At 46.8% G+C, this 23,110-nt stretch overlaps 1 protein-coding gene across 11 annotated transcripts in view; it reads left to right on the top strand.

Annotated features, from left to right (window-relative positions):
- CASK (calcium/calmodulin dependent serine protein kinase) overlaps nt 1-23,110 on the top strand; it is a 770,397-nt gene that overhangs the window by 507,168 nt on the left and 240,119 nt on the right. For all 11 annotated transcript variants that reach the window (XM_033947671.1, XM_033947669.1, XM_033947668.1 and 8 more), the window contains exon 14: nt 12,262-12,450. In XM_033947671.1, coding sequence (XP_033803562.1) covers nt 12,262-12,450 — 189 coding nt within the window. The remainder of the gene's footprint in view (nt 1-12,261; nt 12,451-23,110) is intronic.

Here is a 23,110-nt window from a genome sequence, read left to right as displayed (position 1 = left end):
TATATTAGAGATAAAAAGATATTGGTGAAAACCCTCCAAAACTAGCAATTCCAGTTGGAACTTGTCCTTTATCACTAGTCAGAAAAAAACCTCCACTTTCAAAAGACTTAAATAAACTTATTTTTTTCAAACACTATAGGAGAAAGAAAACCAGAATCAAGTTAAATGGCAAATTTAACTTTCAAAGTCTTTGAAGCCAGAGCCTTAGTTAGCCAGGGATAGCCAGCCACTCACTTCAGGACAGAAGTGCAGATAGAAGAGAACCACCTCTCTCCAACACAAATATTTATCTGAAGACAAGAAGGCAGCATATTCTCATGTAGGTGATGTCATCGAAAGAGTCAGGTACGGACAGTCAACATGTGCACTCCTCGATGTTCCTTTGGATGTCCATCTTCTCGAAGCACTTCTGGATATTGACATCCATCTCCTCAACATCTGTCTCAGGAGATAGAGCCCGATGTCAAGTCTCGGTGTGTATCTTCAGACCCATTTCCTCCTCCTCATACTGAATCATCCCTGGAGAGTCTGTTTTTCGCCAAGTTCATGAGGCAAATGGGGCAGGCTCTGCCCATTAAAATGGAGCCTGACACTCAATCTCAGACAGAGCTCATGTACACACTGGATTATAAGCAGTCGCCTAAAGACAGTATAAAAGTTCCATTTAATCTGTAACATTTCTAATCATTGTAAACCGCATAGAACTTCACGGTCCTGCGGTATATAAACTGTTATTATTATTAATATTAAAAGTTCCACTACATAATATTATGAAGGAAACTAAAAACTGGGAAAATATTTTACATGTATCTGTGGCTCCACGCAAATTAGATCTGTTTACTGGATTCAGTTTTCCAGGTACCCCTATGAACGGATCAAAAGTGACTTTGTGGCTCAGGGAGAGAAGGTGAAAGTAGTCAGGTGTGCAGGTGGTATTCTCATCCATCCTCCCTGTCGAGGGTAAAGGCCAGGGCAGAGAAGCTCGCATCCTGGAGATGAATGCATGGCTACGTGGATGGTGTCGTTGAGAGCATTTTGGCTTCTAGGACCATGATGAGCAGGGTTGTGTGACTATCGATGAAGGGAAGAAGTATCTTCAGCAGCAGGCTGGCTAATCTACTGAAGAGGGCTTTAAACTAGAAGCAATAGAGCAGGGTGATCAAAGCCCCCGGTTGAGTATAAGCCCTCAGGTAAGTAAATCACTGAATACCTCTACATGTATGGGAAAAAGGGGGAATGTCTGGAAAGCAGTATATACTAATGCTCAAAGTAAGGGAAACAAGATTCTGGATCCAGAAGCTATGATGGAAGAAGATGAGTTGGATATCATGGTGATCACGGAGACATGGTTCACAGAGAACCATGACTGGGATGTAGTTATTCCGGGCTATAATCTGTTCAGGAAAGACAGGGTAGGAAGAAAAGGAGGGGGAGTAGCGCTATATGTTAAAGTTAATATTAAAGCCACACAATTACAGGATCTGCAGGGCAAGGAAGAGGCACTATGGATCAATTTGGAAAGAGGGAATGGTGAATATATTTACATTGGTGTGATATACAGTACAGGCCTCCTTCACAGATAAGAACATAAGAAGTTGCCTCTGCTGAGGCAGACCAGAGGTCCATCTCGCCCAGCGGTCCGCTCCCGCGGCGGCCCATCAGGCCCATTGCCTGAGCAATGGTCCCAGACTATCCCTATAACCTACCGCTACTCTTATCTGTACCCCTCAATTCCTTTATCCTCTAGGAACCTATCCAAACCTTCTTTGAAGCCTTGTAACGTGCTCCGGCCTATCACAGCCTCCGGAAGCGCGTTCCATGTGTCCACCACTCTCTGGGTGAAAAAGAACTTTCTGGCATTTGTTTTAAACCTGTCTCCTTTTAATTTTTCCGAGATGGAAGACTTGCACAGAGATTTAATAGTAGACATTCAGAATATATCTAAAAAAGGGAAAGTTTTACTAACATGCCGAATGTTGATTGGGGTATCCCTATTATAGGGTCTTCTAGAAGTAGGGAGATCCTACTCTACAAGAAGTGTTCCAGCATTTGGTAATGGAACCCATGCGGAATGGGGTCATACTGGACTTAGTGCTTACAAACGGGGAAAGTGTTTCTGATGTTACAGTGGGTAATCATCTGGCATCTATCGATCACTGCATAGTATGGTTTAATATTAAGATGGGTATACAGAGGGCTCAATCAAAAGCAAAGGTTCTAGACTTTTAAAAAACTAACTATTCAGATGGGAGATTATGTTAAGGAATGTTGTCTAGATGGGAACGTCTGGAAGGAGTGGAAATGTGGGCAAAACTGAAAGGAGTAATTGTAAGAGCGACAAACCTTTTTGTGAGGCAAGTAAGTAAAAGAAAGAGGAAAAGAAGGCTACTTTAGTTCTCAAAAGTAGTAGCTGAGAAGGTAAGGAAGAAGAGGTTAGCTTTCATAAACTACAAAAGATCACAGCAAGAGGAAGATAGGCAAAAATATCTGGAAAAGTTAAGAGAGGCTGGCCGTATAGTCAGGAAAACAAAGATGCTGGAAATTTTTATTCAAGATAAACCTAGATCAGATAATTTTCTTGAAACTAATACAGAGATTGATAAGAAGCGATATAAATTCAAAATTGCCTGTTTGTTGAAAGATTTTATTTGTACTTATGTGATCCCTTTTATGAGATACATAGCCCCAATAATGTGGACTTGAATGGAAGAATTATTTTTAATTTGTAATATTTTCTTTAGTATTTTGTGAACTGCCTTAAGTTGTTAATTGTTGTAATAAATAAATCTATTTTTTTAAAAAAAGGAAAGCACAGATGCAAATGGAAGAAAAAATAGCTGGCATGGTAAAATGGGGAGATAAGACTTTTTTTTTTTAAAGATATATTAGTGTGACAGGGTGTATGAAACCCTGCCACTTTCCCTGCTTGACACTGCTGCTCAGACTCAGGAAGAAACCTCAGGAAAACCCAGCACTCCCCCCTCCTGGCTAAATTGTCTCACAACCACAGCAGCAGTGAGAAAGAGGTTTCCCAAGAAGAGGAGTGCAAAAAGGACTACAGGGTGAAACTGAAAGAAGCCAAGAGAGAGAGAGACGTCTGGCGAAAACACAGGCGGAAGAACAAATGGCTAAAAATGTAAAAAAGGGAGACAAAAATTTTATCAGATATATTAGTGAAAGGAGGAAGATGAAAAATGGAATTGCTAAACTAAAAGATGCTGGGAACCGATATGTGGAGAATGATGAGGAAAAAGCAAATGTGCTAAACAAATACTTCTGTTCTGTGTTCACAGAAGAAAATCCTGGAGAAGGACCGAGATTGTCTGTCAAAGTTACACGAGAAAATGGAGTGGGTTCTGCGCTGTCCACGGAGGAGAGTGTTTATGAGCAACTTGAAAAACTGATGGTGGACAAAGCAATGGGACCAGACGGGATCCATCCCAGGATACTATGGGAGCTCAGAGAGGTTCTGGCGAGTCCTATAAAAGACTTGTTCAACAAATCTCTGGAGACGGGAGTGGTTCCTGGGGATTGGAGAAGAGCAGATGTGGTCCCTATTCACAAAAGTGGTCACAGGGATGAAGCGGGAAACTACATGCCGGTGAGGATTATTACGCAGGTTCTGGACCTGTTGGGCCGCCGCGTGAGCGGACTGCTGGGCACGATGGACCTCAGGTCTGACCCGGCAGAGGCATTGCTTATGTGAGCCTCACTTCAATTGTTGGAAAATTAATGGAAGTGTTGCTGAAAGAAAGGATAGTGTACTTCCTTGAATCTAATGGGTTACAGGATCCGAGGCAACATGGCTTTACAAAAGGTAAATCGTGCCAAACTAACCTGATTGAATTTTTTTGATTGGGTGACGAGAGAGCTGGATCGAGGACATATGCTAGATGTAATTTACTTGGATTTCAGCAAAGCCTTTGATACAGTTCCTCATAGGAGGATGTTGAACAAACTTGAAGGGCTGAAGTTAGGACCCAAAGTGGTGAACTGGGTTAGAAACTGGCTGTCGGACAGACACCAGAGGGTGGTGGTTAATGGAAGTCGCTCGGAGGAAGGAAAGGTGAATAGTGGAGTCCCTCAGGGTTCGGTGCTGGGGCCGGTCCTGTTCAATATGTTTGTGAGTGACATTGCTGAAGGGTTAGAAGGAAAAGTGTGCCTTTTTGCAGATGATACCAAGATTTGTAACACCGTAGACACCGAAGAGGGAGTGGAAAATATGAAAAAGGATCTGCAAAAGTTAGAGGAATGGTCTAATACCCGGCAACTAAAATTCAATGCAAAGAAATGCAGAGTAAGTCATTTGGAGATTAATAATCGGAAGGAACCGTATATGCTGGGAGGTGAGAAGCTGATATGCACGGACGGGGAGAGGGACCTTGGGGTGATAGTGTCCGAACATCTAAAGGCGAAAAAACAGTGTGACAAGGCAGTGGCTGCTGTCAGAAGGATGCTGTGCTGTATAAAGAGAGGCGTAGCCAGTAGAAGGAAGAAGGTGTTGATGCCCCTGTACAGGTCATTGGTAAGGCCCCACTTGGAGAATTGTGTTCAGTTTTGGAGACCGTATCTGGCGAAGGACATAAGAAGACTTGAAGCGGTCCAGAGGAGGGCGACGAAAATGATAGGAGGCTTGCGCCAGAAGACATATGAGGAAAGACTGGAAGCCCTAAAATGTATACCCTAGAGGAAAGGAGGGACAGGGGAGATATGATTCAGACGTTCAAGTACTTGAAGGGTATTAACGTAGAACAAAATCTTTTCCAGAGAAAGGAAAATGGTAAAACCAGAGGACATAATTTGAGGCTGAAGGGTGGTAGATTCAAAGGCAATGTTAGGAAGTTCTACTTTACGGAGAGGGTGGTGGATGCCTGGAATGCGCTCCCGAGAGAGGTGATGGAGAGTAAAACTGGGATGAACACAGAGGATGAACACAGAGGATCTAGAATCAGAAAATAATATTAAATATTGAACTAAGGCCAGTACTGGGCAGACTTGCACGGTCTGTGTCTGTATATGTCTGTTTGGTGGGGGATGGGCTGGGGAGGGCTTCAGTGGCTGGGAGGGTGTAGATGGGCTGGAGTACGTTTTAACAGAGATTTCGACAGTTGGAACCCAAGCACAGTACCGAGTAAAGCTTTGGATTCTTGCCCAGAAATAGCTAAGAAGAAAAAATTTAAAAATTTAAATTGAATCAGGTTGGGCAGACTGGATGGACCATTTGGGTCTTTATCTGCTGTCATCTACTATGTTACTATGTCCTCAGGAAGGGGAGAAAAGTAGTAAACCAGGAAGTGACTTAGGTGAACTTAAAAGGCCGAACCAGACCCAGGAGGAGAGGTGTGGTAGAGGGAACCTAGGAGCTGGAGAAGCTGTTTGGAAGGGCTTGGCACTGACAGAGTTTGTAGGAGGTAAGACACTACTGCATTTAAAAACTTGCCTTTGTTCAGTGCCTGCTAAGACCTGGGATATAATGTTGCTTAACTGTTTCCTGCACATGGAATAAAAGACTGTTTGGGGCGTGGCATGTCCTATGGAGAAGGGGACTTTTGTGAAAGAGTGGGGAAGAGCTTAACGGCTTCCTTTTAAAGAACACAACTGTGAAGGAATAGGCTCTGCACTACTGTTGAATAAAAGAGTTTTTTTCTTGAATGCCCAGAATGTGGGCCTGTCTGTCCGGCTTTTCAATCCTTCTCCTGAACAAGCTGCCCCACTCTATCACAATTAGCAATAAGAAGAAGTGCAAAAATGGTATTGTGAGACTCGAAGGTGAAGGGGAGACATATGTAGAAGCTGATAAAGAAAAGGACCACAGAAGACAAATGCGAATAGGGATGGAGGAGTGGCAGACCCTGATCGATTTTCAGAGGGTTGCATTCATGAGCAGCAAACTAAAATAAAGGTAGACAAAGCGATGGGGCCGGATGGTGTACATCCGTGGGTGCTGAAGGAACTTAAGGAAGTTCTGGTGGCTCCGCTGACTGACCTATTCAATGAGTCTCTAAAGTCGTGAGTGGTACTGGAGTACTGGAGAAGGGTGGATGTGGACCATCTACACGAAAGTGAAAGCAAAGAGGAAGTAGGGAATTACAGGCTGGTATGTCTTAACTTCTGTGGTAAGCAAATTAATGGAAACGCTTTTAATACAGAGAAAGGTGAAGTTTCTGGAATCCTGTGTATTACAGGACTGGAGGCAACATGGATTCACTAGAGGTAGGTCTTGTCAGACAAATCTGATCAGTTTCTTTGACTAGGTGACAAGAGAACTGGATAGAGGAATTACACTAGATGTGGTGTGTTTAGATTTTAGCAAAGCCTTTGATAGTGTTCCACAAAGACATCTAATGAATAAAACTGAGTGCCTTCGGGATGGGTTCCAAAGTGACAATCTGGTTCAAGAACTAGTTGACTGGAAGGAAACAGAGGGTAGTGATCAAGGGAGATTGCTTTGAGGAAAGGGATGTTACCAGTGGTATGCCTCAAGGTTCTGTTCTTGGGCCTGTTCTTTTTAACATTTTTATAAACGATATTGCTGAAAGGCTGACTTGTAAGATTTGCCTCTTTGTGGATGATACCAAAATCTGCAACAGAGTAGACACCCAGAAAGGTGTGAATAACATGAAGAAAGATCTGTCGAAGCTTGAAGAATGGTCTGAAATTTGGCAGCTAAAATTTAATGCTAAGAAATGCAAGTGCATGCATTTGGGCTGCAAAAACCCAAGGGAACGGTACAGTTTAGGGGGTGAAGAACTTATGTGCATGACAGAAGAGCGAGACTTGGGAGTGATTGTATGTGATGATCTTAAGGTGGCCAAACAGGTTGAACAGGTGACGGCGAAAACTAGGATGCTAGGGTGCATAGGAAAAAGGAGGTATTGATGCCCCTCTATAAGACTTTGGTGAGACCTCATTTAGAATATTGTGTAAAATTCTGGAGGCCGCACCTTCAAAAAGATATAAAAAGGATGTCGTCGGTCCAGAGGAAGGCTACTAAAATGGAGCGTGGTCTTCATCATAAGGCGTATAGGGACACACTCAAAGATCTCAATTTGTTTACTATGGAGAAAAGGCGGAAGAGGGGAGATATGCATCTTATATTGCAACCCCCCCCCCCCCTCGCGGTGCAGCCACACCAACTTTCAGCTGCACCACTTTTTTAAAACAAATCCCCCGCCAGCGCCGCAGCTGTAGTTCCCCACCGTACCTTTTTCTAGCTTGGTGGTCTAGCGGATATCCCTCGCTTGACGGCTCTGTATCATTTCCCGGCAGCGGGGAATGATATAGAGCCGTTGAGGGAGGGAGGAATTTATTTATTTATTTATTTTAATAAATTTTATTATTTTATAAACTACAACAGTGTAATACATTTGATTAAATACAGAAAAATATTATAGAGATTACACCATTTTATACAATTAGTATAAGGAACCATAACTTCATGGGAAGAATTTTAAAAAGGTACATTGGTTTTTTTTAAAGGTAAAAAGGGGAGGCTATGATTAAAAAGGTACAAGGGTGGCTATGATTAAAGCTACAAGGGGGATATGATTAAAAAGGTACAAAGGGGGGCTATGATTAAAGGTACAAAGGGGGGCTATGATTAATGATACAAAGGGCACTAGAAATTGGAGTGGCCCTTCTCGGATCGCTTCCCTGTGGGATCCTGGGGGAGGAATCGTTACTGTCCAATCTCATTTGGAAAAGCTCTTTGTCAATTATTATCAGTCCTTCCTTGTATACCGCTGAGGTAGTGAATCGGGATCACTTCATACATGAATTTCTTTCCTCTCTCGCACTGATTAAAGATAGCATAGTCTCGCACTTGGATACCCACGACCTGATGAGAGCTAGTCAGCATGGCTTCAGGAAAGAGAAATCATGTTTGACGTATTTACTTCAATTTTTTGAGACCGTGAACAAACAAATTGATAGTGGAGAACCAGTGGACATAATATACTTGGACTTCTAGAAAACGTTTGACAAGGTTCCACATGAAAGACTTCTCAGGAAACTACAAAGCCATAGAATAGAGGGAGATATACAAAGATGGATAGGCAAATGGCTGGAGAACAGAAAGCAGAGAGTGGGCATAAATGGGAAGTTCTCAGACTGGGAGAAAGTGACTAGCGGTGTGCCCCAGGGCTCAGTACTTGGGCCCATCTTATTTAATATTTTCATCAATGACCTAGAAGAAGGAACATCCAGTGAGATCATCAAGTTTGCAGACAACACAAAGCTATGCCAGGCAATCAGATCGCAGAAGGATAGCGAGGAACTCCAGAGTGAGTTGTGTCAGTTAGAGAAATGGGCGGAGAAATGGCAGATGAAGTTTAATGTGGAAAAGTGCAAAGTAATGCATTTAGGCAGAAAGAACAAGGAACACGAGTATAGAATGTCAGGTGCAACTCTGGGTAAGAGCAAACAAGTAAAGGACCTGGGTGTACTGATAGATAGGACCCTGAAACCGTCGGCACAATGCGCGGCAGCGGCAAAGAAAGCAATTAGAATGTTAGGCATGATAAAGAAAGGAATCACGAGTAGATCGGAGAAAGTTATAATGCCACTTTATAGGGCAATGGTCAGACCATACTTGGAATACTGTGTCCAACATTGGTCTCCCAACCTAAAAAAGGATATAAAACTGCTGGAGAGGGTGCAGAGATGAGCAACGAAACTAATAAAATGTATGGAGAACTTGGAATACGAGGAACGACTTAAGATACTGGGATTGTTCTCCCTTGAGAAAAGGAGACTGCAAGGGATATGATCGAGACTTTCAAAATACTGAAAGGAATCGACAAAATAGAGCAGGAAAAAAAATTATTTACAATGTCCAATGTGACACGGACAAAAGGACATGGACTGAAACTAAGGGGGGACAAGTCCAGGACAAATATCAGGAAGTTCTGCTTCACGCAACGAGTGGTGGACACCTGGAATGCTCTCCCAGAGGAGGTTGCATAGTAACATAGTAGATGACAGCAGACAAAGACCCGAATGGTCCATCCAATCTGCCCAACCTGATTCAATTTAAATTTTTTAATTTTTTTCTTAGCTATTTCTGGGCAAGAATCCAAAGCTCTACCCGGTACTGTGCTTGGGTTCCAACTGCCGAAATCTCTGTTAAAACCTACTCCAGTCCATCTACACCCTCCCAGCTACTGAAGCCCTCACCAGCCCATCCCCCACCAAACGGCCATACACAGACACAGAACGTGCAAGTCTGCCCAGTACTGGCCTTAGTTCAATATTTAATATTATTTTCTGATTCTAGATCCTCTGTGTTCATCCCACGCTTCTTTGAACTCAGTTACGGTTTTACTCTCCACCACCTCTCTCGGGAGCGCATTCCAGGCATCCACCACCCTCTCCATAAAGTAGAATTTCCTAACATTGCCTTTGAATCTACCACCCTTCAACCTCAAATTATGTTCTCTGGTTTTACCATTTTCCTTTCTCTGGAAAAGATTTTGTTCTACGTTAATACCCTTCAAGTATTTGAACGTCTGAATTTTGGAATCCAGTGTTCTAGGATTTAAAAGCAAACCAGATGCACATCTCCTTACGAGAGACATAGAGGTATATGGGTTCTTATGTTCTGCCTACCCTCCTGGAGTCGGATTGCCAGAGCTTGAATTCTCCCATTACTTGTGAGGAAATAGTGGCAGTTATTAAACACTTACCTTTATGTAAATCTCCGGGCCCTGATGGGTTTAGTGGCGAGGTTTTTTTAGGCTCTTGCAGGGCCAAGTGGCGGATCCTTTGTTACACTATTATCAGCAGGCTGTAGCCGATGGACAGTTTCCACTCTTCTCAAATCAGGCGCTTATTACGGTTCTTCCTAAACTGGACAAGGATCCTATGTTGATGGAGTCGTATAGGTCCATTTATTTGATTAATGTCGACCTCAAGATCTTTGCGGACCTTCTCGCTCCATTAGTCCCATCTTTGGTAGGGGTGGACCAGGTTGGCTTTGTCAAAGGACGTCAGGCAGGTCATAATGTTCACAAGTTGTTATTGGCGATGGCCCATTGTGAATCTTTTCAGGTACCAGCCCTAGTTATTAGTTTCGATTCTGAAAAAGCCTTTGATAGAGTCGAATGGGCATATTTGTTTCCATTGTTACAACGATATGGGCTCTCTGGGTTTTATTTACAGGCGCTACGTACTCTCTATGCTCATCCGGCGGCTGCAGTGCGTGTAAATGGCATCCCTCGCCGTGTTCTTTTTGCAATGTAGGACCCGTCAGGGGTGCCCCCTCTCCCCCCCTTCTTTATATTTTGTTTTTGGAACCGTTGTTGCTTCAGATTAGGCGGCATCCTCTGTTGAAGGGGGTCGACGTGGGGGGGTCATCCTTGTGTTGTATGGCATTTGCTGACAATATTATGGTGACTCTTCCCCTGCTTTTGGAGCTCTTTTGGAATTTCGGTCAGCTCTCTGATCTCAAATTGAATGTTTCTAAGTCTGAAGCACTCCTGTTGAATCTTAGCATACCGTTTACCTGGTCTGATTTTCCGTTGCAAGAGACTTCGACACAGGTGAAGTATTTGGGTGCTTATATTCCATCTCGATTATCCCGCCTTTATGATAGCAATGTGGGCTCCTTGCTTAAAAAAATCTATCGCATGTTTGAAATTATGGGGTTCGCTTCTGGTGTCCTTAGTTGGTCGTATATTTCTGTACAACATGATGGTGGTGCCACGCTGGCTCTATCTACTGCAAACTTTGTCCATTTGGCTTCGGCGGTCGGACATAGATCTATTGTATCGGTAACTTCGGATATTTCTATGGAATGGGAAGAGACATCGGCTTCCTCTTCGAGTTTTAATGCTGCCTGAGGATAGTGGTGGTTTTGGCCTCTTGGATTTGAGAGCTTATAACATTGCTTGTGGTATGCGTCATATTCAGGATTGGAGTCTGGGGAGCTCTTCTTTCTTGACTTTTTCAGTGGAACGGGACTTCTTATCACCGGTTTCAGGGCTGTTTCTTCTGCATGCTCCCTCTGTTCTGTTGGCCGCTTCTCAGAAATGCCATGTTGTGTGGTCCTACATGAAAGTTATCTGGAAAATGCTATGTAAGTCTTTGCATATTCCTTACAATATTTCTCCTATGTTACCTATCTTAAGCAACCTCCACTTTAGTCCGGGGAGGGAGAATCTGACTTTGGCATGCCCTGGGGATTCGTAGAGTTAGAGATGTTCTTGCTTAGAGGGGGGTACTCGCATCTCTTTATGGGATTGAGCCCCTAGATATGTATAGTTATCTGCAACTTAAGCACTATATTCTTAGTCTAGACTAAACTAAACTAAACCTTGGGTTTATATACCGCACCATCTCTGCAGATGCAGAGCTCGGCACGGTTTACAGGAAGTAGGATGAGAGAGGAACTCCAGTGGAGGGTTTAAAGATTAGATGTAAAAGAGTGAGGATAGAGGGAGAGGCCTAAGAGGGGGGAAGTGTTACAGTTTTGAGAATAGTCAGGTTTTTAGGTGTTTACGGAAAAGTTGGAGGGAGCTTGAGGTTCGGAGCGGGGAGGTAAGGTTATTCCAGATCTCAGTGATTCTAAAGGGGAGGGATGACCCAAGTTTGCCTGCATGAGAAATACCTTTTGTGGAAGGGAAGGATAGTTTAAGAGTTTGAGGAGGGTCTGGACCAGACCCGCTTGCTGGCCTCTACAGCCACTGGTTTAGTAGGTGTCTGGCATTGTGGAAGGACTCTGCTCCTCGTTTTTATACTACTGTTTTACAGACCCTTTTTTCTGATTGTCAGGCTACTGTGCTGGCTATAGCATGGAGTGCAGATTTGGGTAATCTGATTTCATGCAGTTCTTATTTAGATCCCCAGTAGCATGAAAGAATAATGGATTTAAGCTAAGTATAAAATTCATCTTAAGATCTAAATAAGAACTGCATGAAATCTTCTAAAAAAAAACCAAAAAATAACAAATATAAATAAAATAGGTTGAATGAATCTGGGCCAGTGAGGAATTATCATGCACCAAGATTCCCACTGGATATGAACTTTTATCAAAGGTGGAGGAGGTGTTTCTGAGGCCTTCATTCTATTATAATAAGATACATAAAATTATCTGAGCATTATCAGTGGATGCTTGTAGGGTGCGGGCATCATAGAGGGAATTACTGTATGAATGTTGGGGTTGTTGGAATTACATTGCTGCAATGTAGAGCATGATATGTAATTTTGCTAGAATAAGAGCAGAGAAAAAGATAAGTCTTTCTACATTTCTTGAAATTCTTTCAGGCCTTACTGCAAACGCATGATGTAGTGGCTCATGAAGTTTACAGTGACGAAGCATTGAGAGTCACACCTCCTCCCACCTCTCCATACCTAAATGGAGATTCTCCAGAAAGTGCTAACGGGGACATGGATATGGAGAATGTTACACGGGTCCGTCTGGTCCAATTCCAGAAGAACACAGATGAACCAATGGTATGTAAATAGTCATAGAGCATGCTTTTATTTATAAGGAAATAATATAGACTGTTCAGCGCTGCGTGTCTAGTAGCGCTTTAGAAATAATTAATAGTAGTAGCAGGTTTTATCCTCAAATATGCCGTGACCTATATGGTTTGCAAATAATGCTGAGCAATTTAAAGTAATAAGGATCTAAATTGGTCTCTTTGAAAATGTATTAGGGCTGAGTGCCTAAATTTCTACTCAAAATTTTACTAAATTCCTAAATTAAGTAACAAACAGGGATGGTTTTAGGAGGGGTAAAAAAAGGTTATCCCAGGACAAGCAGGCAGCATATTCTCACATGTGGGTGACGTCATCTACGGAGCCCCAGCACGGACAGCTTTTCAAGCAAACTTGATTGAAGTTTCAAGTTTGCTACACTGCACCACGCATGTGCATGCCTTCTTGCCCACTAGAGGGCGCATCCCACCCTCGTGGTCCTCAGTTCAGTTTTTTCCGCGGAGCCAGAAGCCCTGTGGAAATTGAGCTCCTATTTTTCTGCCTTCTGACACCGCGTCTGGGTTATTTAACTCGGTCGCTGTGCTTTATTTGTTGTTTTTTCCTTCTTGGACGTCGTTTATCGTCAAAAAAAAAAAAAAAAAGGTTTATTTCTTCCATTCGGCTCCGGGGGCTCCCGGGAGCCGCGGCCGCGGGACATCGTTGGTTCCCGGCCTCTTTCTTTTTCATGTCCCGTCCCTCGACGGGCTTTAAGAAATGCACCCGGTGTGAGCGGTTATTATCCATCACTGACCCCCACCGCTGGTGCTTGCTCTGCCTTGGACCCGAGCATCCGACTAATTCCTGCGATCGGTGTTCCACTCTTCAGGCCAGAGCGCTCCGTCGACGCCGCGCCAGGATGGCGGAGCTTTTCGCGGTTGACTCCGCGCCTGGGAAGGCCTCGACGTCGGCTCCGGCCTCGATCTCGGCCTCGGCGCCTTCGGCTTCGCCGCGTCCTTCGACCTCGACGTCGACGCCTGCGACCAAACCTGCCTCGGGTAAGTCCTCTTTTCCATCCCCAACTCCAGGGTCGTCGAAGAAGCCATCCTCGAGTTCCTCTGCGGCGGGTGGGTCGTCCTCGGCCCCGCCCAGGACTCCGGCCACTAATGCCCCGAGGGAATACTCGAGACCGAGGTCGCCCTCCAGGGAGCATCCCCCGGCCTCGGACCTGCCTACCATGGTCGGGATCCCGGCGTTCCAGGACCTGCTCCGAGCATTGATTTCCTCTGAGCTGTCTGGCGCCCTCGAACAACTGCAGCGGGCTGCGACCTCGACTGCTTTGACCTCGGGGGCGCCGACCTCGGCGACCTCTGTCTCGACTCCCTCGGTCTCGGCTACCGGGGCACCACCGGCCTCGGCCTCGACCTTACCCTCGACCTCGACCTCGGGGGCCCCGCCTGAGAGCAGCGTTCGGCCCCGGGACAAGGTACGCAGAGTGAGACTGATTTCCTCCTCCTCCTTCCTCGAGGTCCTCCCGGGGTTCCTCGCCCTCGAGCCGGCCTCGGGCGAGGTGTCGCCCGAGGAAGCCGAAGCGTTCGCGAGGCTCTCCTCGGCGACGTGGTCGCCGCTCGGGGGCGAGGCCTTGTGGGTTTCGGAGCTTCGTCTCGATAACCCAAGGCTTCTCCGTTCCCCTGCGAGAGGGGGTTCTCGTGACTCCTCACCGAGAAAAAGAGGGCGTGCCTCGGTCCCTCGGACGCCTGGGACGTCTCCCAGGGGTTCTTCGAGGAGGAGACGTTCCCTGACCCCCTTGAGACCATTAGATCTGGCCTCATGGGGCTCGGGGTCAGGTAGGGAGCCAGGTTATTCTCACGAGGCGTCCCCCTTTTGTTCGGCGGAGAGGTCGAGAACCCCCTCCCCGGCCGTCCTCCTTCTCCAGCTTTGTGCAGGACATGGCCCGTGCCTTGGGCCTGGACCTCATGGCTGGGTCGCAATATACTAAGGAGTTCCTCGAGGAGCAGGACCTCCCTGCTCCCCCAAGGGAATCCCCTCGGCTGCCCCTGAATAAGGTCCTTCATCAGACCTTACTTAAGAACCTGACTTCACCTCTTACAGTCGCAGCGGTGCCGTCCAAGATGGAGTCAAAGTACAGGACGATACCACCCAAGGGGTTTGAGAAGGCTCAACTCTCTCACCAGTCTCTACTGGTCGAGTCTGCGCTCAAAAAGACGCAACCCTCCCGGGTTTCTGCGGCGGTTCCGCCCGGCAGGGAGGGTAGGACCCTTGACAAGTTTGGTCGTCGCCTCTATGCCAATTCTTTCATGGCAACCAGGGCGTTAAATTATGCCTTTACCTTTTCCTCCTATCTGCGTGGCATGGTAAAGGATCTGCCCCAATATCGTGAGGCCTTGCCGGACTCCCGCAAGGAAGGGTTCGACAGGTTTGTGTCCAACCTGTCTCAATTGCGTTTGTACCTTTTTCATGCGGTGTACGATACATTTGAGCTGGTATCGAGGGTGTCCGCCTTTGTGGTAGCTATGCGCCGGTTGGCGTGGCTACGCACCCTCGATATGGACCCAAACCTGCAGGAACGCCTTGCGGACTTGCCTTGCGTGGGGTCCGAATTATTCGATGAATCCCTGGAGGCGGCGACCAAACGGCTCTCGGAACAGGAGCGCTCGTTAGCCTCCTTGGTCCGTCCGAAACCTCGAGCCACGCCGCAGAAACCCTTCCGGCCTCCCCCGAGGAGGTACCCCCAAAAGTCGACCCCGGCTTTTTCAAGGCCACCGCCTCGGCGCCCCCCTCGACAGGGCAGAGGGGGACAAACCAAATCTCCAGCGCAGGGTCCTGCCAAGCCAGCGCCGTCCTTTTGACGGGATTGGCGGATGGGGCCGACCCCCCTCCGCCATCGCGCCGGACCCCCTTCCCATAGGGGGTCGACTCCGGTCCTTTTACGCGGCCTGGACCGAGATAACATCCGACGCTTGGGTGCTCCGGATCGTCTCCGAGGGCTACTCTCTCAACTTTTGCTCTGCGCCGCCAGAACTTCCACCGGGGGCTTGCTCATACAACCGGACCCAGCTCCCCGTCCTCATGGCCGAGGCCCGGGCCTTGTTGAGGCTTCGGGCGGTCGAACCTGTTCCCTCCGACCAGCGGAGGCGGGGGTTTTACTCCCATTACTTTTTGGTCCCAAAGAAGACCGGGGACTTGCGCCCCATTCTAGACCTCAGGAAGCTCAACAAGTTCCTGGTCCGGGAGAGGTTCCGGATGTTGTTACTTCCGGTATTATATCCTCTCTTGGAAGAAGGGGACTGGATGTGCTCCCTGGACCTGAAGGAAGCGTACACCCATGTTCCGTTGCATCCCGCTTTCCGCAAATTCTTACGGTTCCAGGTGGGCGAGCTGCACCTGCAGTACAGAGTCCTCCCCTTCGGCCTGGCCTCGTCCCCTCGAGTTTTCACGAAGTGTATGGTGGTAGTCGCTGCAGCACTAAGGTCTCGGGGGTTTCAGGTCTTCCCTTACCTGGACGATTGGCTGATCAAGGCCCCGACCAGGGAAGGGGTTATCTCAGCGACCCTACAGTCTATCGCCTTCCTTCAACGACTTGGGTTCGAAGTGAACTTTCCCAAGTCCCAATTATGCCCGTCCCAATCGCTTCAGTTTATAGGCGCAGTGCTGGACACTGTTCGCCTCCGTTCATTCCTCCCTCCTCCGCGGTTGGAGGCTTTGGTTCGGTTGGGTCGTCTGATCCTTCAGCTGCCGATGGTGTCGGCTCAGCGCATGATGATGCTTCTGGGCCACATGGCCTCTACGGTCCACGTCACGCCGTTCGCCAGACTGCACATGAGAATTCCTCAGTAGACTCTGGCCTCTCAGTGGCGCCAGGAGTGCGATCCTGTCTCTTCTCGCATAACGGTGACTCCTTCTTTGAGACGCTCGCTCCGTTGGTGGACCAACTCTTCGAATCTTTCCGGGGGTTTGCTCTTTCTTGTCCCTCCGCATCGCAAGGTTCTGACCACGGACTCCTCGGAGTACGCGTGGGGGGCCCATCTCGACGGTCTGCGGACCCAAGGCCTGTGGTCGGTGGAGGACCGACGCTGTCACATCAATGTGTTGGAGCTTCGTGCCATCTTTCTGGCGGCTCGAGCTTTCTGCCACCTGTTCCGCGATCAGGTAGTCCTCGTGCGAACGGACAACCAGGTGGCCATGTATTATGTGAACAAGCAGGGTGGGACAGGCTCTTGGTCAACTTTGCCGGGAAGCTCTGCGCCTTTGGAAATGGGCGATCTCCCAGAACATCTTCCTACAGGCGGTCTATATACAGGGGGAACAGAACTGCTTGGCAGACAAACTCAGTCGGCTTCTCCAGCCGCACGAGTGGTCACTGAACTCCAGAGTCCTGCGCGAGGTCTTCGTCCGCTGGGGGACTCCACAAGTGGATCTGTTTGCCTCCCCGGAGACTCGCAAACTACCCCTCTATTGTTCTCGGATGTACTCCCCAGACCGTCTGGAAGCGGACGCCTTTCTTCTCGACTGGGGAGGGAGGTTCCTTTATGCGTTTCCTCCTTTTCCCCTGATCTTGAGGACGTTGGTTCGTCTCAAGTCATCCAGAGCCACTATGATTCTCATTGCGCCTCGGTGGCCTCGTCAACACTGGTTCTCCCTGCTTCTTCAACTCAGTGTCAGGGAGCCTCTGCTTCTGCCTGTGTTTCCCTCTCTGCTATCTCAGAGTCGGGGTTCGCTGTTGCATCCCAATCTTCAGTCGTTACACCTGACCGCTTGGTTCCTTTCCCCTTGACTTCGGTTCCGGTTTCTCAGTCGGTGAGGGAAGTTTTGGAAGCCTCGCGCAAGGTCTCGACCAGGCTTTGTTATTCCCAGAAATGGACCAGGTTTTCCTCCTGGTGTTCCTCGCGTCATCTGGATCCGGATTCGGTCCCGGTGTCTTCGGTACTGGACTATTTGTTACATTTGTCTAATTCCGGCCTCAAGACGACATCTGTCCGGGTACATCTCAGTGCCATCTCGGCTTTCCATCGGCACTTAGATGGACGTTCTCTTTCGCTTCATCCTCTGGTGACGCGTTTCATGAAGGGTCTGATCAATGTTTGTCCCCCTCTGAAGCCCCCTCCTGTCGTTTGGGATTTGAATGTTGTCTTAGCTCAACTGATGAAACCTCCCTTTGAGCCTATCGACAAGTCTCTCCTGAAATTCCTTACTTGGAAGGTGTTATTTCTGATTGCCCTCACATCTGCTCGACGGATTAGTGAGCTGCAAGCTTTGGTTGCGGACCCCCCTTTTACTGTGTTTCATCATGACAAGGTGGTTCTCCGCACCCATCCTAAGTTTTTGCCTAAAGTTGTGTCTGATTTCCACCTCAATCAGTCCATTGTCCTTCCTGTGTTTTTTCCTAAGCCCCACTCCCATCCTGGCGAGACGGCGCTCCACACGCTTGACTGTAAGAGGGCGTTGGCATTTTATCTCCAACGTACCAGGTCTTTTCGGAAGGTTCCTCAATTGTTTTTGTCCTTTGATCCTAATCGTTTAGGACATCCTGTTTCCAAGCGCACCTTGTCCAACTGGTTGGCTGCTTGTATTTCTTTTTGCTACGCTCAGGCTGGTCTTCCGCCCCCGGGTCGAGTCACGGGGCATAAGGTCCGGGCGATGGCAGCTTCGGTTGCTTTCCTCCGTTCCACTCCTATGGAGGACATATGTAAAGCTGCCACTTGGTCTTCGGTGCATACGTTCACCTCCCACTATTGTCTGGACACTCTGTCCAGAAGCGACGGCCGGTTTGGCCAGTCGGTGTTACGTAATCTGTTTTCCTAAATTGCCATCCTCCCACCTGCCCTTTTTTGGTTGGCTTGGAGGTCACCCACATGTGAGAATATGCTGCCTGCTTGTCCTGGGATAAAGCACAGTTACTTACCGTAACAGGTGTTATCCAGGGACAGCAGGCAGATATTCTCACAACCCGCCCGCCTCCCCGGGGATGGCTTCTTTGCTAGTTATGGAACTGAGGGCCACGAGGTGGGATGCGCCCTCTAGTGGGCAAGAAGGCATGCACATGCGTGGTGCAGTGTAGCAAACTTGAAACTTCAATCAAGTTAGCTTGAAAAGCTGTCCGCGCTGGGGCTCCGTAGATGACGTCACCCACATGTGAGAATATCTGCCTGCTGTCCCTGGATAACACCTGTTACGGTAAGTAACTGTGCTTTACAGCCCCAACACCCTGGGGTTGTGGGTTCAAATCTCACACTGCTCCTTGTAATAAAATTATGAGTTTAGCACTGATTTCAACAACAGGTTTATAAACTACATCAGGTATATACCTGATAGGGCCTCCGCGTGTGCGGATTGCCGGACTAGATGGACCATGGGTCTGATCCGGAGATGGCAGTTCTTATGTTCTTAAATGAATGGAAAGGCTAAATTTGCAAGCATAACTGAAGTATAGATGCCTGAATTTGGCTGAAAATAGGGCCTAAAGGCGGAAATTATGTGTCAGTGTGGGCTACTGTTAAGCCAGGTTATTTTACCACAAGTTCTTCTGTTTTAGCACTGGGTCTCATTACATAGAGTGGGATCCTATGCCAAAATATGCAATGAGACTCCTGAGCTAAAACAGCAAAATTTATGGTAAAATAACCTGGCTTAACATTGATAGCTTCCCTCCTAAATTTAGGTTCTTAGCTTTTTTTATTTTTTTTTGTAACTATTTAAATTTTTGAAAAAATCTTGCGTATAAAAAAACTGAGAGACATCAGACCCTAATTTTATTTTATAGCTCAGTATTTAATCTTATACGGTGACTTCTGTGTATTAGAACTGATTGAATTAAGTATATGAGATGTAAGTTTTGTGTTATCTAAAAAATATTTGAAATATAAGTACAAAATATATATTATATTGAATTGAGACCATGTTAATTTGCATATGCACATTTGCTATTTGATAATATTCAAATACTGTAGTATTAAACATAGAAACATGATGGCAGATAAAGTCCAAGTGGCCTGTCCAGTCTGCCCATCCGCAGCATCCACTATCTCCTCCTCTCCCTAAGAGATTCCACATCATGTCAAACACTTTCTTGAATTCACAGCCTTTGTCTCCACATAGAAACATAGAAATAGATGGCAGATAAGGGCCACGGCCCATCTAGTCTGCCCACCCTAATGTCCCTCCCCTACCTTTGCCCTGTGAATAGATCCCATGTGCCGATCCCATTTGGCCTTAAAATCAGGCACGCTGCTGGCCTCAATCACCTGTAGTGGAAGACTATTCCAGCGATCAACCACTCTGTCAGTGAAAAAGAATTTCCTGGTGTCACCTCGCAGTTTCCCGCCCCTGATTTTCCACGGATGCCCTCTTGTTGTCGTGGGACCCTTGAAAAAGAAAATATCTTCCTCCGCCTCGATGCGGCCCGTAAGATACTTGAACGTCTCGATCATGTCTCCCCTCTCTCTGCGCTCCTCGAGCGAGTATAGCTGTAATTTGTCAAGCCGTTCTTCGTATGGAAGATCCTTGAGTCCCGAGACCATCCGGGTGGCCATTCTCTTCACCGACTCCAGTCTCAGCACATCCTTGCGATAATGTGGCCTCCAAAATTGCACACAGTATTCCAGGTGGGGCCTCACCATGGATCTATACAATGGCATAATGACTTCCTCCTTACGGCTGACGAAACCCCTTCGTATGCAACCCATGATTTGTCTTGCCTTGGACGAAGCCTGCTCCACTTGATTGGCAGACTTCATGTCCTCACTGACGATTACCCCCAAGTCTCGTTCTGCTACCGTTTTTGCTAGGATCTCGCCATTAAGGGTATAAGACTTGCATGGATTTTGGCTGCCCAGGTGCATAACTTTGCATTTTTTGGCATTGAAGTTGAGTTGCCATGTCCTAGACCAGCGCTCCAGTAGGAGTAGGTCGTGTATCATGTTGTCGGGCATTGAATCTTCGTCTGTTGTGCATTTGCCCACTACATTACTTAGTTTGGCGTCATCGGCGAATAATGTTATTTTACCTCGAAGCCCTTCTGCCAAGTCCCTTATAAAGATGTTGAATAGGATCAACCACCTCTACTGGGAGACACTTCCACACATCTACCACCCTTTCTATTAAAAAGTATTACCTTAGATTACTCCACAGCCTATTGCCTCTTAATTTCATTCTATGCCCTCTCATTCCAGAGCTTCCTTTCAAATGAAAGCGATTTGCCTCATGCACATTTATGCCACGTAGATATTTAAATGTCTCTATCATGTCTCCCCTCTCCCACCTTTCCTCCAAAGTAAACAAATTGAGATCTTAGAGTGTGTTCCCATACGCCTTTTGACGAAGACCACTGACCATTTTAGTAGCCTTCCTCTGGACTGACTCCATCCTTTTTATATCCATTTGTAGGTGTGGTCTACCGAATTGTACTCAATATTCTAAATGAGGTCTCACCAGAGTCTTATACAAGGACATCAATACTTCCTTTTTTCCTTAGCAACAGCAGCAGATGAATCCAGAGACTAGTGGGATAGCGCACAACTACCAGCAGGTGGAGATAGAGAACTGATTTGCAGGTGCTCCTTTTGGATGGAATCTCTCCTGGATGCCATTCCTCTAGCTCCTGGCTTCTGTGGCATATGTAGGCCTTGCTAGTTTTTCAGTGAGTGTAGGGGTGTCTAGCTGAGCGATACCAGCTTTAGGGGCTACACCTGGGGCCCCCCAGATCCCTTTCCCACCCTCCCTCCCTCCAGTGATTGAGGGGATTCGTTGGGTCTCTGAATTTTCTTCTTTCCTATTTTGGTTTACAAAAAAATAAATAAATAAAGAGACTGACCTTACTGGGTCAGTGTTAACACTGTCTTTACCAGGCAGACTGCAGCTTCCAGCAGTAACAGAAACTGTCTTTGGTGGAGAGCTTGGGTTCACATGAGTAAGGTGTTTTCCCTTTATGTGGTAGTTTTTTTTAATGGGCAGATTGGAAGGACCATTCTGGTCTTTATCTGCTATCATTTACTATGTTGTTAATTGCGCTTTTGGGTTCACATGAGGTCAGGGCAGCAGAGGTTGTTAAATGGTGGTTGCGCTGTGGGAAGCGGGCCTCTGTGTGGCTGTCTGTTCCGATGGCTCCCTCGAGGAATGCAGCATGGCGATGAAGGAGCTGTTTGTTTCCCACACGAGTGACGCGTGTTTGCACTCCCCATCAATGGCGGTGTCATTGCATTTGCACATTCTTCTGTGGTGCAGGAGTTTGCGGGAGACGTGGCCGGCGTTTTAGCTGGTTTAGGAGCAGCTGCGGGGCATAGAAACATAGAGTATGATTTAAGAAAAGGGCCGACGGCCCAACAAGTCTGCCCACTCAAGAACCCTCCCTCCTTCAAGAATCCATCTTTTAAGCATTCTTCTGGAGCGACCCCACCTATCTGTCCCATCGTCCCTTGAAATCTAGCATGGTACTGGCCTCGACTACCTGACATGGAAGACCATTCCATCAAACAATCACCTTTTCAGTGAAGAAATACTTTCTGGTGTCCCCATGAAATCTTCCTCCCCCCCTGAGTTTTAGCGGATGCCTTCTTGTCGCCGTGGGACCCATAAGACACAATGCGGCCCGTGATGTATTTGAATGTTTCTATCATGTCCCCCCTTTCTCTGCGCTCTTCGAGAGAATATAAGCGCAGCCTACTCAAACGTTCTTCATATGAGAGATTTTTTAGTCCTGAGATCAACCTAGTGGCCATTCGCTGAATCGACTCCATTCTCTTCACATCCTTTTGATAATGTGGCCTCCAAAACTGAACACAGTACTCCAGGTGAGGTCTCACCATTGATCTGTACAACGGCAATATGACTTCAGGTTTTCGACTGATAAAGCTCCTTCTGATGCAGCCCAGCATTTGTCTGGCTTTTGGTGTAGCTTTTTCCACCTGATTCGCAGCTTTCATATCTTCCTGGATGAATTCTCCCAAGTCCCGTTCTGCTATAGTTCTGGTTAGGTTTTCACCATTCAGGGTGTATGTTCTGCAAGGATTTCTGCTACCAAGGTGCATTGCCTTACATTTTTTGGCATTAAAATTTAGTTGTCAAGTACTGGACCATTGTTCTAGTAAATGTAGGTCCTGCTCCATAGTGCCGGGCATGGTTGCGCTATCAGGTTCTGCTGCACTGCCCACAATGTTGCATAGTTTAGCGTCATCAGTGAATAATATAATTTTACCTCGAAGTCCCTGAGGCAGGTCCCTTACAAAGATATTGAATAGTATCAGGCCCAAGATCGAGCCCTGCGGTACTCCACTGGTCAATTCCGACGTTTGTGAGGGAATACCATTTACCATTACCCTTTGAAGTCTACCGCTAAGCCAGTCTTCTACCCATGCAGTCAGTGTTTCTCCTAGGCCCATCGCGTTCATCTTGTTCAATAACCTACGGTGTTGGACACTATCAAAAGTCTAAATACACGATGTCCAGGGACTCTCCCTTATCCAGTTTCTTTGTTACCTAGTCAAAGAAGTTAATCAGATTGGATTGACAAGACCTTCCCTTTGTAAAGCCATGCTGGTGGGGATCCCTTAGTACTTTGTTATCCAGAATCGTGTCCAATCTGTTTTTGATCAACGTTTCCATAAGTTTACATACTATTGATGTGAGACTCACTGGCCTGTAATTTTCGGCCTCTGACCTGCATCCCTTTTTGTGGAGCGGA

This window comes from Geotrypetes seraphini, chromosome 6, assembly GCF_902459505.1.
Source record: "Geotrypetes seraphini chromosome 6, aGeoSer1.1, whole genome shotgun sequence".
Classification (NCBI taxonomy): Eukaryota; Metazoa; Chordata; class Amphibia; order Gymnophiona; family Dermophiidae; genus Geotrypetes; species Geotrypetes seraphini.
The sequence above is the reverse complement of the archived record's forward strand: the minus strand, read 5'-3'. Positions and strand labels throughout refer to the sequence as shown.